This window comes from Xenopus tropicalis, chromosome 4 (genome assembly GCF_000004195.4).
Source record: "Xenopus tropicalis strain Nigerian chromosome 4, UCB_Xtro_10.0, whole genome shotgun sequence".
Lineage (NCBI taxonomy): Eukaryota > Metazoa > Chordata > Amphibia > Anura > Pipidae > Xenopus > Xenopus tropicalis.
In genome coordinates this window covers 10,659,406-10,674,193 of record NC_030680.2, presented here as the reverse complement: position 1 = coordinate 10,674,193, position 14,788 = coordinate 10,659,406, and the positions used below count along the sequence as shown (strand labels likewise).

Below are 14,788 nucleotides of genomic sequence, written 5' to 3'. Positions count from 1 at the left end.
TGTATTGGGCTGATGGGGGGCTGTTTGGGGCTCTGTCTTTTTGAAATGCCAGAGCCCATTTTGTATCCCAGTGTGGCTGTTACTGGGGACCCTGGAGATGCCTGCCTGCAATGCTGCCCCCTGGTGCTTACCATTTCTTGCGCCAGAGGGGGGGCAGGTGGACTAGGGCACTAGCAGAGCCAAATTTCCATTAAAAAAAACATAAACTTGTCTCTTATAGTTTATATTTATAGGCTATTTTGCTGCCCCTGGTAACTTTAGATGGGCTGTGCCTGAGGTAAGTTTCTCAACTGGCCTTATGGCAGCAGAGTCCCTGACTAAGGGGTAGTGATCAGTTGAGGTGAACAAACTAGGATGATTCCTGAACAATTTGTAAAAGTTTTGTGTATATTGAAAATATCTATTATTTATATAAAATAGCTTTTATTTACAGTCTTTAGACTCTTTCTATCATGCAAAACCCCTGTTCTGACTAACATTAGTATATTAACCATAAGAAACTGAAGCAAAGCAAATGGGCTATAAGGGACTAATGGAGTATAACTATATAATCACAGGGATTTATTTGGCCGCTTCCCTATTACAGTGACTGAATTTCCCCAAGCCCCGCCCCCAGCCTGCAGCAGCTACCTAGCCATGTGATTACTCCAGCCAATTGAATTTAGAAAGACGGGGTTTCTCATCGCTTCCCCAGCAACTGTATCTAAGGGCGTGGATTCCAGCGCGCTGCACACTGGGAATTGTAGTCCGCATCTCCTTCGCCTCTGGTTCAAAGCGAAGATATTTGGACTATAACTCCCAGCGGCCGTGCAAGCGCCCATAACTAAGTCGAAGAGTGGCTGCTTGGAGGAAAGGGGATTCGGTAGGTGGCTTGAAGCTGCGTATCAGTGAGTATATACACTGTATAGAAGGGAACCTTAAATGTTTGCAATAAGTCATCTTCCATTGGGAATAGAGTGCAAGCTCTGTGACACAGAGGTATTTATATTAACAACCCCCCCCCAGGTTGTGCTTTGAATTGAGAATATACAGCAACCCCTGGGGCAAGGTTAGTGACTATAGTGACTGCTGGGGTGCCTACTGACGTGGTATCTGGTTACCAGGAGGATTTTCCCTAGCAACATGCTTCCTCTTAGCACATTAAAAGGTTATGAAAGTGACAGGAAGGATGTTGGTCCACAATTTCACTCATTTTACCTGTCAACATTCACCTACAAACTTGTTCATAGCAGCTGTATAGCTGGGAGTAGCTGACCCTATTAAAGGGACAGTAACACCAAAAAGGGCTTTATATTGATTTTATTTTGCGTATTTTCATTACAAACATTTTAAATAATAAAGGAAACCAAAGTGAGTCAAGGCACCAAATGAGAGTATTTCTAAGTTAACATTTCAATTGGTCTTCATTTTGTATCTTTTATAGTTTTTGAATTATTTACCTTCTACTTCGTCTTTGCAGCTTTCAAATGGGGGTCACTGACCCCGGCAGCCAAAAAACTATTGCTCCGTGAGGCTACAATTTTATTATTATCCTTACTTTTTATTACTTATTTTTCTATTCAGCCCCTCTCCATTTCATATACCAGTCTCTTATTCAAACCACTCCCTGGTTGCTAAGGTAATTTGAACCCTAGCAACCAGGTAACGGCTGAAATTTCAATCAGAGAGAGCTGCTGAACAAGAAGCGAAATAATTAAAAAGCAACAAGTAATATAAAATGAAGACCAATTGCAAAATGCTTCAGAATATCACTCTCTACATCATACTAAAAGTTAAATCAAAGGTGAACAGCATCTTTAATAAATAATCTTTGGTGTAACTTGCCCTTTAGTTTTATCATCTCCTATTATACTGTATATATTGGTGCAGAAAATGTTAATTAATAAGCTAGAATTAATATAAACGACATACCCGGGATCCCGATTGAAGTCTGTTCTTTCCTCTGAGTTCTATGAGAAATGGTGAGACAAGGAAGCCGCCCCAGTGACTGGGTGCCGATACGTTACTGCCTGCCCTGATGTGGCTAACAGCCTGTGACTGCTCAACTCACAAACTCATCTTGCCGTGACTTGCTTAACCCTTTCATCCACACAGTTCGGGACTGGGTTTTAGGGTCGTGGAGAGAAGGCGTTTGCACTGGAGTCGGATTCTTAGGGGCTGATTTACTAATCCACGAATCCGAATCCCGAATGGGAAAAAATCGGATCGGAAATGGACATTTTGCGACTTTTTTGTATTTTTTGCGATTTTTTCGGCGCCGTCGCAACTTTTTCGTAGCTGTTACAACTTGCGCGAATTGTCGCGACTTTTTCAGAGCCGTTACGACTTGTGCGATTTGTCGCAACTTTTTCGTATTGAGCGCTTGTAAATGGCGGGCAAACGGCTACGAAAAAGTCGCGACAATTCGCGCAAGTCATAACGGCTACGAAAAAGTCGCAACAATTCGTGCAAGTCGTAATGGCTACGAAAAAGTTGCGACAATTTACGAAAAGGTCGCAAAATACCGATCATTACGAAAAAACGCATTCGGACGCTTTCGATCCGTTCGTGGATTAGTAAATCGCCCCCCTAGACTGAAAAGAAATTATGGCCAAAATTATTATTATTATTAACATTTATTTATAAAGCGCCAACATATCCCGCAGCGCTGTACAATAAGTGGGTTACATACATTGGGCATACAGAGTAACATATAAAGCAATCAATAACCGATACAAGAGGTGAAGAGAGCCCTGCCCAAAAGAGCTTACACTCTACAAAATGACATAATATAGTAAATATAGTCATATAGCCCATACTTACTGGGAGTCTCCTACATTTGTGTGCCCTGTACTTGAACATAAATATGATTATGTCTTGCTGAGAGCCGGGCCAAGTAGTATTGGTGCCCAAGGCATTCTGATGACTATGGTTCTGTAATCTGAATGGCAGATATTGCGGCATTGGCTGCTTGTGACTGGCCTTGCGCAATGGGTTATACTGGGTGCAATGGGCTATACTGGGTACAATGGGTTATACTGGGTACAATGGGTTATACTGGGTACAATGGGTTATACTGGGTACAATGGGTTATACTGGCCTTGCAATGGGTTATACTGGGTACAATGGGTTATACTGGCCTTGCAATGGGTTATACTGGGTACAATGGGTTATACTGGCCTTGCAATGGGTTATACTGGGTACAATGGGTTATACTGTCCTTGCAATGGGTTATACTGGGTACAATGGGTTATACTGGGTACAATGGGTTATACTGGGTACAATGGGTTATACTGGCCTTGCAATGGGTTATACTGGGTACAATGGGTTATACTGGCCTTGCAATGGGTTATACTGGGTACAATGGGTTATACTGGCCTTGCAATGGGTTATACTGGGTACAATGGGTTATACTGTCCTTGCAATGGGTTATACTGGGTACAATGGGTTATACTGGCCTTGCAATGGGTTATACTGGGTACAATGGGTTATACTGGCCTTGCAATGGGTTATACTGGGTACAATGGGTTATACTGTCCTTGCAATGGGTTATACTGGGTACAATGGGTTATACTGGCCTTGCAATGGGTTATACTGGGTACAATGGGTTATACTGTCCTTGCAATGGGTTATACTGGGTACAATGGGTTATACTGGCCTTGCAATGGGTTATACTGGGTACAAGACAAACGAGTGCACAGGTGTGTGAGTGCTTATGTAGGTTACACAGAGGCTGCAGGTGTGCAAGGAGTGTTACACCTTCCCATTTTATAACCTGAAGAAGGTTTAGGGCCCTTACACTAAGGTGTGTGTGTCTGATGTGGGATTCTGTAGGTCAACTTTATCTGTAGGCCCACGGCTGGGTTACCCTGAGCTTGTACCCTGTCAGTTGTTGTACAATATTGTTCCTTAATAGATGTACCTGCTCTATACTGCCCCACAGACCCTCAACTACCTGCCCTACTCTAGGCTGCCCCACAGACCCTCAAGTACCTGCCCTACTCTAGGCTGTCCCACAGACCCTCAACTACCTGCCCTACTCTAGGCTGCCCCACAGACCCTCAAGTACCTGCCCTACTCTAGGCTGCCCCACAGACCCTCAAGTACCTGCCCTACTCTAGGCTGCCCCACAGACCCTCAACTACCTGCCCTACTCTAGGCTGCCCCACAGACCCTCAACTACCTGCCCTACTCTAGGCTTTCCACAGACCCTTAGCTACCTGCCCTACTGTAGACTGCCCCACAGACCCTCAACTACCTGCCCTACTCTAGGCTGCCCCACAGACCCTCAAGTACCTGTCCTACTCTAGACTGCCCTTACCAATGCTCAACTACCTGTTCTACTCTAGACTAATCTTAGAGACCCCCAATACCTGTCCTACTTTAGACTGCCCTTACAGACCCTGAACTTCCTGCCCTACTCTAGGCTGCCCCACCGACCCTCAAAGTGAGGCACTTTTTGCTCTCAGCCATCCCCTGAGTGTGCAGGTACAGCCCAAGCAGTGGTGCTGGGAGTTGTAGTGTAACAGAATACATTATGTGCGGTATCACTAGAAGTGATTGTTTGAGCCGGAGGCCACCTACTGGATACAGACGGTGCTAAATCTTCCCTTCGTATAACTTGAAAGCAGGAAAACAAGACAAAAGCCACCATTTCCTTCCCTAAACCACTTCTATTTGCATATAAACCACCAAAAAAGTGCGGTTAGTTCATTGTGCCGGCCGGCTTTCACTGGGGATTAGAAAACAGGCCTTACCCTGCAAATGCTGAATAGGTGACTTAGTAGTATAGGTGCTTAATTGCACCAGTGCAGCCAGTTACCCATAGCAACCATTTTAACTTGTAGTAGCCTATTGCTGATTGGCTGCTATTGGCAACTCCACTTGTGCATATAAGCATCTGTGTTGGTAAATAAGCCATATAGTGTCAACAAACAGTATTTGCCATTGCCTTATACAGCTTATATTTAGCGGGAAGTTGTCTTTTCCAAATAGGGGCAACTAAGGAGCAGCAACTATATTACATCTCTTATTGTCCTACAGGCACCTTACAGAAAGTCATGCCAGGCTCTCTGCCCGAATGCCCCATTATGGCAGAAGGCGATTGGACCTCTGATGTTCTGGATCGGTTCATTAGCATTCCTGAGCAGTCGTACGAGCAGTTCCTTGGCACTTTTAGTCATCTTCCTAAAGGTAAATCTTCTAGATGTTTCCACTGCTTCTAAGTATGTTGTTCCCCCTTTCTCTCCTGTCTCTTCCAGTGTGATGGATATAGATCAGCTGCTGGATGGAAAGGGAGTCGGCTGGGGATACAGTACAGGTATAGGACCCCTTATCCAGAATGCACAGGACCAAGGGTATTCCGGATAAGGGGTCTTTCCGTTATTTGGATCTCCATACCTTAAGTCTACTAACAAATCAATAAAACATTAATTAAACCCAATAGGATTGTTTTGAATCCAGTAAGGATTATTTATATGTTAGTTGGGATAAAGTACAGGTACTGTTATTTTTATTATTATTACAGAGAAAAAGGAAATCAGTTTAAATTCTGAATTATTTGATTAAAATGGAGTCTATAGGTCCCCATACACGGGCCAATTCTAGCTGCCAATATGGGTCCCTTAGACCGATTCGGCAGCTAATCGGCACGTATATGGGCACTACCGACGGGCCTGCCCGACCGATATCTGGCCTGAAATCGCCCAGAACTCGATCGGGCAGGTTAAAAAATCTAGTCGGATGCGGTCCCCAGACCGACTTTGCCTATACCCGGCGTAATAATTTGATCGTTTGGCCCCAGGGCCAAACGATCGAATTAGCCTGGATTCTCCCGATATCGCCCACACGTAGGTGGGGGATATCGGGAGAAGATCCGCTCCTGAGCTGATCTTAAGGTGTATGGGCACCTTATGGGAGACGGACTATCTGTAATTCAGAGCTTTCCGGATAAGGGATCCCATACCTGTACTGGAACAAAACACAATCAGGGCCTGGACTTTGCACCTTGGCTCAACCAGCTTGGCCAAACACACAGGACTATATAGAAGAGGGGGCCACTGACAATACAGGGTAGTTGGGGGGCAAGTGGTTACTTTAATCCCCCTTGCTACGTTTACATTCCTTGTGTAGCAATAAAGTACATTTAATTTGCAGACAATAAGTTGCATTACACTACACATTGCAATATAAGGGCCACACAGAGCTGTGTGTGCAGCCAAGGGCCCCTGGGAACAGGTGAGAGGCTGTGTGTGGTTTTAGCCTCTATGTGGGCAGAGCCCCCGGAGAATATATTCAATATTTTTTTTTTTTTGCTTTTCAGCAACATCTGCTGCTCGTCTCTAGTTCTGTTATTGTTTTTCTAGCAGCTCAGAGAATAAGTGGAAAAGCGGCCGTTAGAAGAGGAACTCCTAGAGTGCAAAACATCACTGCCTACATAGGGGGGTAAAGCAAAAGCTTTTTAACAATGCCAGTTGGCAAGGTGCCTTCTGGGTACAGTGTTCAGGGGCAAGTTTGCACAGCTTTTTTTTACTGAAGAAGGGCAACTCTCCAGGGCTATAGAGATCTTTATCCTAAGCTTATGCTAAGGGCAGTTAGTCAGTGAGCCAAGGCATCTGGGATCTGTTATCTTGGAAACCCATTATCTAGAAAGCTCTGAATTATGGGAAGGCCATCCCCCATAGACTTAATTTGTAATCAAATAATTCAATTTTTTTCCTGATTTCCTTTATCTCTGTAATAATAAGACAATATCCAGAAACCCGTTATCCATTAAGTTCTATATTACGGGAAGGCCACCTCCCGTAGACTCCATTATAAGCAAATAAGTCTAATTTTTAAAAATCATTTTCTTTTTCTCTATAACGAAACAGTACCTGTACTTGATCCCATCTGAGATATAATTACCCCTTATTGGGGGCAGAACAGCCCTATTGGGTTAATTTCATGGTTAAATGATTCCCTTTTCTCTGTAATAATAAAACAGTACCTGTACTTGATCCCAACTAAGATATAATTACCCCTTATTTGGGGCAGAACAGCCCTATTGGGTTTATTTAATGGTTAAATGATTCCCTTTTCTCTGTAATAATAAAACAGTACCTGTACTTGATCCCAACTAAGATATAGTTACCCCTTATTGGGGGCAGAACAGCCCTATTGGGTTTATTTCATGATTAAATGATTCCCTTTTCCCTGTAATAATAAAATAGTACCTGTACTTGATCCCAACTAACATATAATTACCCCTTATTGGGGGCAGAACAGCCCTATTGGGTTTATTTAATGGTTAAATGATTCCCTTTTCTCTTTAATAATAAAACAGTACCTGTACTTGATCCCAACTAAGATATAATTACCCCTTATTAGGGGCAGAACAGCCGTATTGGGTTTATTTAATGGTTAAATGATTCCCCTTTCTCTGTAATAATAAAACAGTACCTGTACTTGATCCCAACTAAGATATAATTACCCCTTATTGGGGGCAGAACAGCCGTATTGGGTTTATTTAATGGTTAAATGATTCCCCTTTCTCTGTAATAATAAAACAGTACCTGTACTTGATCCCAACTAAGATATAATTACCCCTTATTGGGGGCAGAACAGCCGTATTGGGTTTATTTAATGGTTAAATGATTCCCCTTTCTCTGTAATAATAAAACAGTACCTGTACTTGATCCCAACTATGATATAATTACCCCTTATTGGGGGCAGAACAGCCCTATTGGGTTTATTTAATGGTTAAATGATTCACTTTTCTCTGTAATAATAAAACAGTACCTGTACTTGATCCCAACTAAGATATAATTACCCCTTATTGGGGGCAGAACAGCCCTATTGGGTTTATTTAATGGTTAAATGATTCCCTTTTCTCTGTAATAATAAAACAGTACCTGTACTTGATCCCAAGATATAATTAATCCTTATTGGAGGCAAAACATTTGGGTTTGTTTAATGTTTAAATAATATTTTTTTAGACTAAGGTGTCGAGATCCAAATTACGGAAAGATCCCTTTTCCAGAAAACACCAGGTCCCAAGCATTCTGGATAATGGGTTCCATACCTGTACTAAGATACAATTAATCCTTATTGGATGCAAAACAATCCTTTAGGGTTTAACTAATATTTCAATAATGTTTTAGTAGACTTAGGGTATGGCGATCCAAATTTTAGAAAGACCCCTTATCTGGAGGACCCCCGAGCTGAATTTTGCCTCTATTTTTGCACTTTTTAGTGCATTCAAAAAAAGCCTTAGACCATTTTTTGAGTGTCAGTGGCTGCTGTTACATGAGTACTAAGGGGCTCGCTCCTGTGCTCCCCCCGGGGGTTATAAATGACCCCATAGATGTAGCATTTCTAGTGTTTAGCTTTAGTTCTACTTAAGGTGTAAGTTCTATGACAGCCAGGGTGCTTGCGTAAAAGTTCCTCTCCCGCGGGCAATAAAGTGCCCAAATATATATCCAAGCTTGCTGGGCAATTTCTATTCAACTCAAGTTGGGGGGGGGGCACTTAGGGGCCACATTTTCTGCCCATACACCCAGCTTGTTCCTAGGGAGTATCTCAAAAGCTTTATTCCCTTCAGAGCCTTTTATTTTCGAGACAATTGGGAAGAATGGAAACAACAGGAGACACGGACGTTGGACCAATAGGGGCATGTTTTGGCCGCAGTCTGTTTGTCGGAAACTTGCTCAGCCATTTCCATATCGTCAGGGGAAACATATTTACCCAGCATCTTTCCTCTCTGCTTCCCTTAAATGCACAAACACCTTATTGTAAGGGCAGCGCGAGAGAAAACATTTTTGTTTTTTAACTCGAGTTTTTTTTTTTTTTTTAAAAAAAGGGAAAAATCTTGTCGCTCTTTCCACTGATTAACCCTTTATCCGCCAGCCTCATACCATCTGATATTAAAAAGTTGTACCATGGGGATATAGATTCTGTATTCTTTGGGGGGATCTCATGATCTCATGACAGCCAGCAGCTTTAAGTTAACTTTTAATATGTAACAGAATGGCCAATTCTAAGCAACTTTTCAATTGGTCTTCGTTTTTTTTTTTTATCTTTTATAGTTTTTGACTTGTTTGCCTTCTTTTTATGACTCTTTCCAGATTTCAAATGGGGGTCACTGACCCCGGCAGTTAAAAACTATTGCACTGCTCTGCTACAGTTTTATTGTTACTTTTTTTATTACTTATCTTTCTATTCAAACTCTTTACTATTTATATATCAGTCTCTCTCGAATTGGACCCTAGCAACCAAATAACTGCTGAAATTCCAAATTGGAAAGCTGCGGAACAATAAATAAAACAATAAAATAGCTATGAATAATAAACAATGAAGACCAATTGCAAATTGTCCCAGAATAGCACTTTCTACATCAAACTAAGGACGAAGACACATGGGGCAATTAGTTGCTGTGACTTTTTTTGCCATGCAGTAAATTGGCGACTTATGGAGGCTAATCCCCCCCATGTGTCTTTCACAAAGGTGAAAAATCCCATTAAAGGGGTTCCTGTCACCCTAAGACATAATTCCAAACTTTTTCCTATTGTGTTTGTCTGACACTATAAAATTTGGGGATCCATTTTGGGATCCACAAGTAGAGCACATAGACAGCCATTTTGTAAACACTATTATTGAGTCAACTTTTGCATTATCCCAAAATAATGTGTGTGCGCCACAATGGGGGACCCGATGCCCACGCACAGGCTACACAATTATAGATGGTGAGGGGGAATTTGAGGAATGCAGTGACCTCTAGGAAGTGCTGAATGGAAAGTGAAAGCCCCACCTCTATGCCTGAGGCAGGTCAGGCAATATATGATAGACAGTTGAGGTTTTTAAATACCTTTACAGGTATGGATGTGTTCATAAAAAAAAAAGAATTTGAGTTTCATGTTTAATCTGAAAAGGACTTTTACTATACAACTTTTATGTCTGGGTCAGAGGCAACCCGGCTGGCCACTTTGCCCTCCCCTGAAGACGAAACGCCCACATGTGCAGTGACATCATGGGGGTGCAATGACAAGCGGCAATGGGGGCAAGAGAGCATGGACTAGGGGTAGGCAGAAGAGGTACCTGCCTAGCTTCCCCCCCCACCATTGTTGCACCCTAGGCAGGTTGCTCATCTGCCTACCCCTAGTTCCAGGCCTGGTCTGGGTGACAAGTACCCTTTAAACCAGATGCAAACCTTTACACCAGTTAGTAAAATGCGTCCATTTGGGCTCAAGTTCCCCTGGTGGATGAGGAAGGGTAAGGGGCAGGACACAAGTGGGACAGGCGTATGCCCTTCTATAGGCTCAGTGCATAAAGGGAGCCCTCTGTATAAAGCTAAGCCAAGACAGTTTTTATGACAGGGCCCCCAAGCCTGCTGCAACCCAAATGTTAACCTTCTATATACTCCATGCTGTATGTGTAAATGGGCACAGTTCTGGGCTGAATTATAACTCCCAAGCAGAGGAACAGCAGCTGAAGGGTCACAGTGTGGGCAATGAAAGTGGTTGTTTGCTAACTCAGTTCCCAGAGTAACCTTGCCTTGTTTGATGGTGATCTTCGTTCTTTTTCAGAGAGACGGGAGTTGCAGTTCGGACCTGTTTCAGTGCCAGAACAGCAGCGCACCTGGGAGAGGGCGAGAACAAAGGATAAGGAGGAAGATGGAAATAAAGACAGTACTGCTAAAGAATCAGAGCAGGTACAGACAAAGGTACATTCCTACTGTGTAACCAGAACCAGCAGTCCCAATCACTTGCGGATCTGACTTTTTGTATGAATGGTTTAACTTTGTCCAGGTTGGTCCCCCATTCATTGTATGGGCTCCCCCTAACTTGTTCCCTTAGGAGTAGTCTCTGTTCTACCTGAATAGATTACTGCATGTGTGTTTCCTCTAGACCTCTTCCAAAAGTGCCAAACATCCTCTAGAACCCAATGGAACACATATGAGGGCTCGTTTACTGATGTCTGGGCAGAGTGTAAAGTGCAAAAAAAGATTCAAACTGCCATGTTTTTTGCCCTTTGTACGAAGCAGGCCCGGACTGGCAATCTGTGGGTTCTGGCAAATGCCAGAGGGGCTGCAGTAAGGTGCCACAGACAGTCACTATTTATTGGGCTGGTGGGGGGGCTGTTTGTGCCTCTGGGTACTGGGAATGCCAAGGGGGCTGTAAGGTGCCACAGACAGTCACTATTTATTGGGCTGGGGGGGCTGTTTGTGCCTCTGGGTACTGGGAATGCCAGGGGGGCTGTAAGGTGCCATAGACAGTCACTATTTATTGGGCTGGGGGGGGGGCTGTTTGTGCCTCTGGGTACTGGGAATGCCAGGGGGGCTGTAAGGTGCCACAGACAGTCACTATTTATTGGGCTGGGGGGGGCTGTTTGTGCCTTTGGGTACTGGGAATGCCAGGGGGTCTGTAAGGTGCCACAGACAGTCACTATTTATTGGGCTGGGGGGGCTGTTTGTGCCTCTGGGTACTGGGAATGCCAGGGGGGCTGTAAGGTGCCACAGACAGTCACTATTTATTGGGCTGGGGGGGGGGGCTGTTTGTGCCTCTGGGTACTGGGAATGCCAGGGGGGCTGTAAGGTGCCACAGACAGTCACTATTTATTTAGCTGGGGGGCTGTTTGTGCTTCTGGGTACTGGGAATGCCAGGGGGGCTGTAAGGTGCCACAGACACTCACTGTTTATTGGGCTGGGGGGCTGTTTGTGCCTCTGGGTACTGGGAATGCCAGGGGGGCTGTAAGGTGCCACAGACACTCACTATTTATTGGGCTGGTGAGGGGGCTGTTTGTGCCTCTGTGTACTGGGAATGCCAGGGGGGCTGTAAGGTGCCACAGACACTCACTATTTATTTAGCTGGGGGGCTGTTTGTGCTTCTGGGTACTGGGAATGCCAGGGGGGCTGTAAGGTGCCACAGACACTCACTGTTTATTGGGCTGGTGAGGGGGCTGTTTGTGCCTCTGTGTACTGGGAATGCCAGGGGGGCTGTAAGGTGCCACAGACAGTCACTATTTATTGGGCTGGGGGGGCTGTTTGTGCCTCTGGGTACTGGGAATGCCAGGGGGGCTGTAAGGTGCCACAGACACTCACTATTTATTGGGCTGGGGGAGCTGTTTGTGCCTCTGGGTACTGGGAATGCCAGGGGGGCTGCAGTATGATGCCATAGACAGTCACTATTGGGCTGCTGGAGGGCTATTTGGCCCTCTGTGTATAAGGAATGCCAGGGCCTATGTTGACTCCCAGTCCAGATCTGGTCCGAAGTGTTTTTACATGACCCCTGTGTTATTCCTAGAACCTCTAGGACTCTTCCTATGTATTTTCTACTTTATGTTGTGTTTAGAACTCTTCCATATTCTTTATGTCCTCCCTCACATTTCGTTCCTGTAGTCCATGCATTTTATATTTTCCATAGAACGTTGCCTAGAACTGTCCCCAAGGCTATTCTCATTAGAAATTCTCTGTTTTGCTGGGTTTTTTTCATCAGGTTGATAATTACTTGGATCCCTCCCCTTATGAAACAGATAATGGAGATGTTACATGTTCTGGTTTTGGTAAGTCTCCATTTTAATTCTCAGCTCTCCATACCAATACTTCAGTGGGGTGTATTTATCGCTGGCTGTTTCTGTTCTGCAGAGTTGCTTCCCGGTGAGGCAGAGAGCGAGGGGCCTTCCTACATTCCGTCTTGGTGCCGATCCACTCGCTTGGACTTCCGTACCCTTCCCTCCTGCCAGGAAACTGCTTCTACTGTGGTACATTCACTTTGTGTCTCTCTTGCTTCATTCTCTAATAATATCCTTTTCTGAATCTCAAAGACACTGGCATTGTAATGAAAATGAATACAGAACATTACGGGGGGTAATGTAATGGCAACTGCTAGCTGCTGATAACCCATAGCAGCCAATCAGATGTTTGCTAATACACAGCAGCCCAGTAAATGCTTCCTGCTGATTGGTTGCTGTGGGTTACTAAAACTTGAATGCATCCCCATTTGACCTCGGTTATTGCTAGTCAAGGGACCAGGAACCTGTGGCATAACTAGAGAACTGCGCCCAAAATTATTTTAGGACCTGTCTTAGGGCTGTAGCTGGGGGTAGTCAGAAGAGGCTCGTGCTTAAGGGTGGCCATTCCGATATGCCCACCTACGGGTGGGCTATATCGGGCTAATTCATTCATTTGGCCCTAGGGATAAACAATCGAATTAAAACGATGGGCATAGGCACCGTCAGTTCAGGGACTGCATCGACGAGGTTATGAGGTCCCTAATCCGACGTAAAAATTAAACCTGCCCGATTTCAGGCCAGATGTTGCTCGGCAGGCTCGTCATTAGTGCCCATTCACGGGCAGATAAGCTGCCGATTCAGTCTAAAGCTAAAATCGGCCTGTGTATAGCCACCTTACGGCACAACGCTTAAGGGGCACTAGGCACGTACCTTTAGTCTTCAGGCCCTCAATTCCCTCTAGTCCTTCCCGCTTCACGATGCTCGCTTATCTATCCACCCCCCTCCCCATTGTCATCAAATGTGAGGTGGGACAGGGTGCTGGGTTGCCTAGGCCCAGCAATTCTCTACATTAGAGGAGATAATCTATTTAACACACATATATCAAGACTATGGAGGATTGTGGCGATTCACTGTAAACAGCAGGGAGACCCATTTTTGGTCCCAACCCATAGGTTAAGAATTTGTGGTATAGAGGATCTCTGCAGGTATTGTACCAAGCTGTGCCGGAATACTTGGTAACTTGTCTGCAAATGATTAAATGGCATGCAGGTCACATGCTAAGTCCCAACTTTCACCCACTCACATTGCATTTTTATTGTCTTGTTTTTCTCAGAGAGACCTGATAGAAAACCTTTCTCTGCCTGCTTCCGCTTGCTATTTAGTGGAAAAGGAAATGGCCTGCATACGGCAGACACTTGTCCCTGTATTCATTATCACATTGACTTTCTATGGGATGAAATGTAAAAGAGTATATTATAGGTATCTTGGAGGAGATGTGTTTAACATATACAGATATATGTATATGTTAAACACACAGAAAGGACACAATAGCCTTTACTCAATGTGAAAAACAAAGCAGGCAGGCACTCCGAATTCCCAAAAATGATGTAGAAAAAAGCAGCTGGATACTAATAAAAAATTGTATAGTTTATTTAATCCATATGTAAAAAATAAGAGAAGCCTTACGCGTTTCGTAATGAGCCTATGATTAAGTACCCTTCGGTATGAAATGCATAAGGCTTCTCTTGTTTTTTTACATATGGATTAAATAAACTATACAATTTTTATTACTATCCGGCTGCTTTTTTCTACATCATTTCGGAGTGCCTGTCTGCTTTGCTTTTAACGTGTTTTTCCCATGATGGCTCCCTAAGCTGAAAGGTCTGGGGCATGAGCACCCGGATCTTTACTATTGGTAAGATTTACAACTCCCTTGCTAAGTTTGTGATTATCCTTCAAAGTGTTTTTGGATTTCAATGGCTAATGTCTCTTGCTTTGTCATGGGCCCTCTCAGGAGCAGACAGAGGAAGTGCAGCCTTTTGCGCTGGAGGAGGGGTTTGATTATGACCACGTAGCTCTGACGCCCAAGTTTTCTGTGTCTGAACTGAAATACCTCGAAATGGAAAGACACGGGAAGATCGGCGAGGAAGAAAGCACGGAACAGACCGAAATTTAGGGGAAAACAGAAACGTGAATTCATTTTTATATTTAATTATCCGTTGTAAATAAATAGGCATAAAGTCACACTATGTTTTGTAATGAATATGTCAAAACCAACTCAGAACTTATGTTTTCTAGAAAATAAAAATCCATTAATATATAA

The 14,788-nt window shown here is 43.9% G+C and overlaps 1 protein-coding gene across 3 annotated transcripts; it reads left to right on the top strand.

The window, feature by feature from the left end:
• The first annotated feature begins 759 nt into the window (after positions 1–759).
• Positions 760–14,788, top strand: c11orf74 (chromosome 11 open reading frame 74). Of its 3 annotated transcripts, none has more exons than XM_012961283.3 (6): positions 760–862; positions 5,023–5,172; positions 10,542–10,678; positions 12,450–12,516; positions 12,599–12,714; positions 14,480–14,783. In XM_012961283.3, the coding sequence occupies exons 2-6, from the start codon at positions 5,040–5,042 to the stop codon at positions 14,639–14,641; spliced, it is 615 nt and encodes a 204-aa protein (XP_012816737.1). In that variant the 5' UTR covers positions 760–862; positions 5,023–5,039; the 3' UTR covers positions 14,642–14,783. The 3 variants fall into 3 exon arrangements, with proteins under 3 accessions (XP_012816737.1, XP_012816738.1, NP_001184083.1); XM_012961284.3 differs by having other exon boundaries at positions 784–887; positions 10,542–10,666; positions 14,480–14,709; NM_001197154.1 differs by having other exon boundaries at positions 811–887; positions 14,480–14,788.

Coding starts and splice junctions, on each gene's coding strand:
- c11orf74 (NM_001197154.1), top strand. CDS start 5,040: ATGCCAGGCTCTCTGCCCGAATGCCCCATTATGGCAGAAGGCGATTGG. Junction 10,679..12,449: donor CAGAGCAGGTACAGACAAAG/GTACATTCCTAC, acceptor TTTTTTCATCAG/GTTGATAATTACTTGGATCC. Junction 12,517..12,598: donor TGTTACATGTTCTGGTTTTG/GTAAGTCTCCAT, acceptor TCTGTTCTGCAG/AGTTGCTTCCCGGTGAGGCA.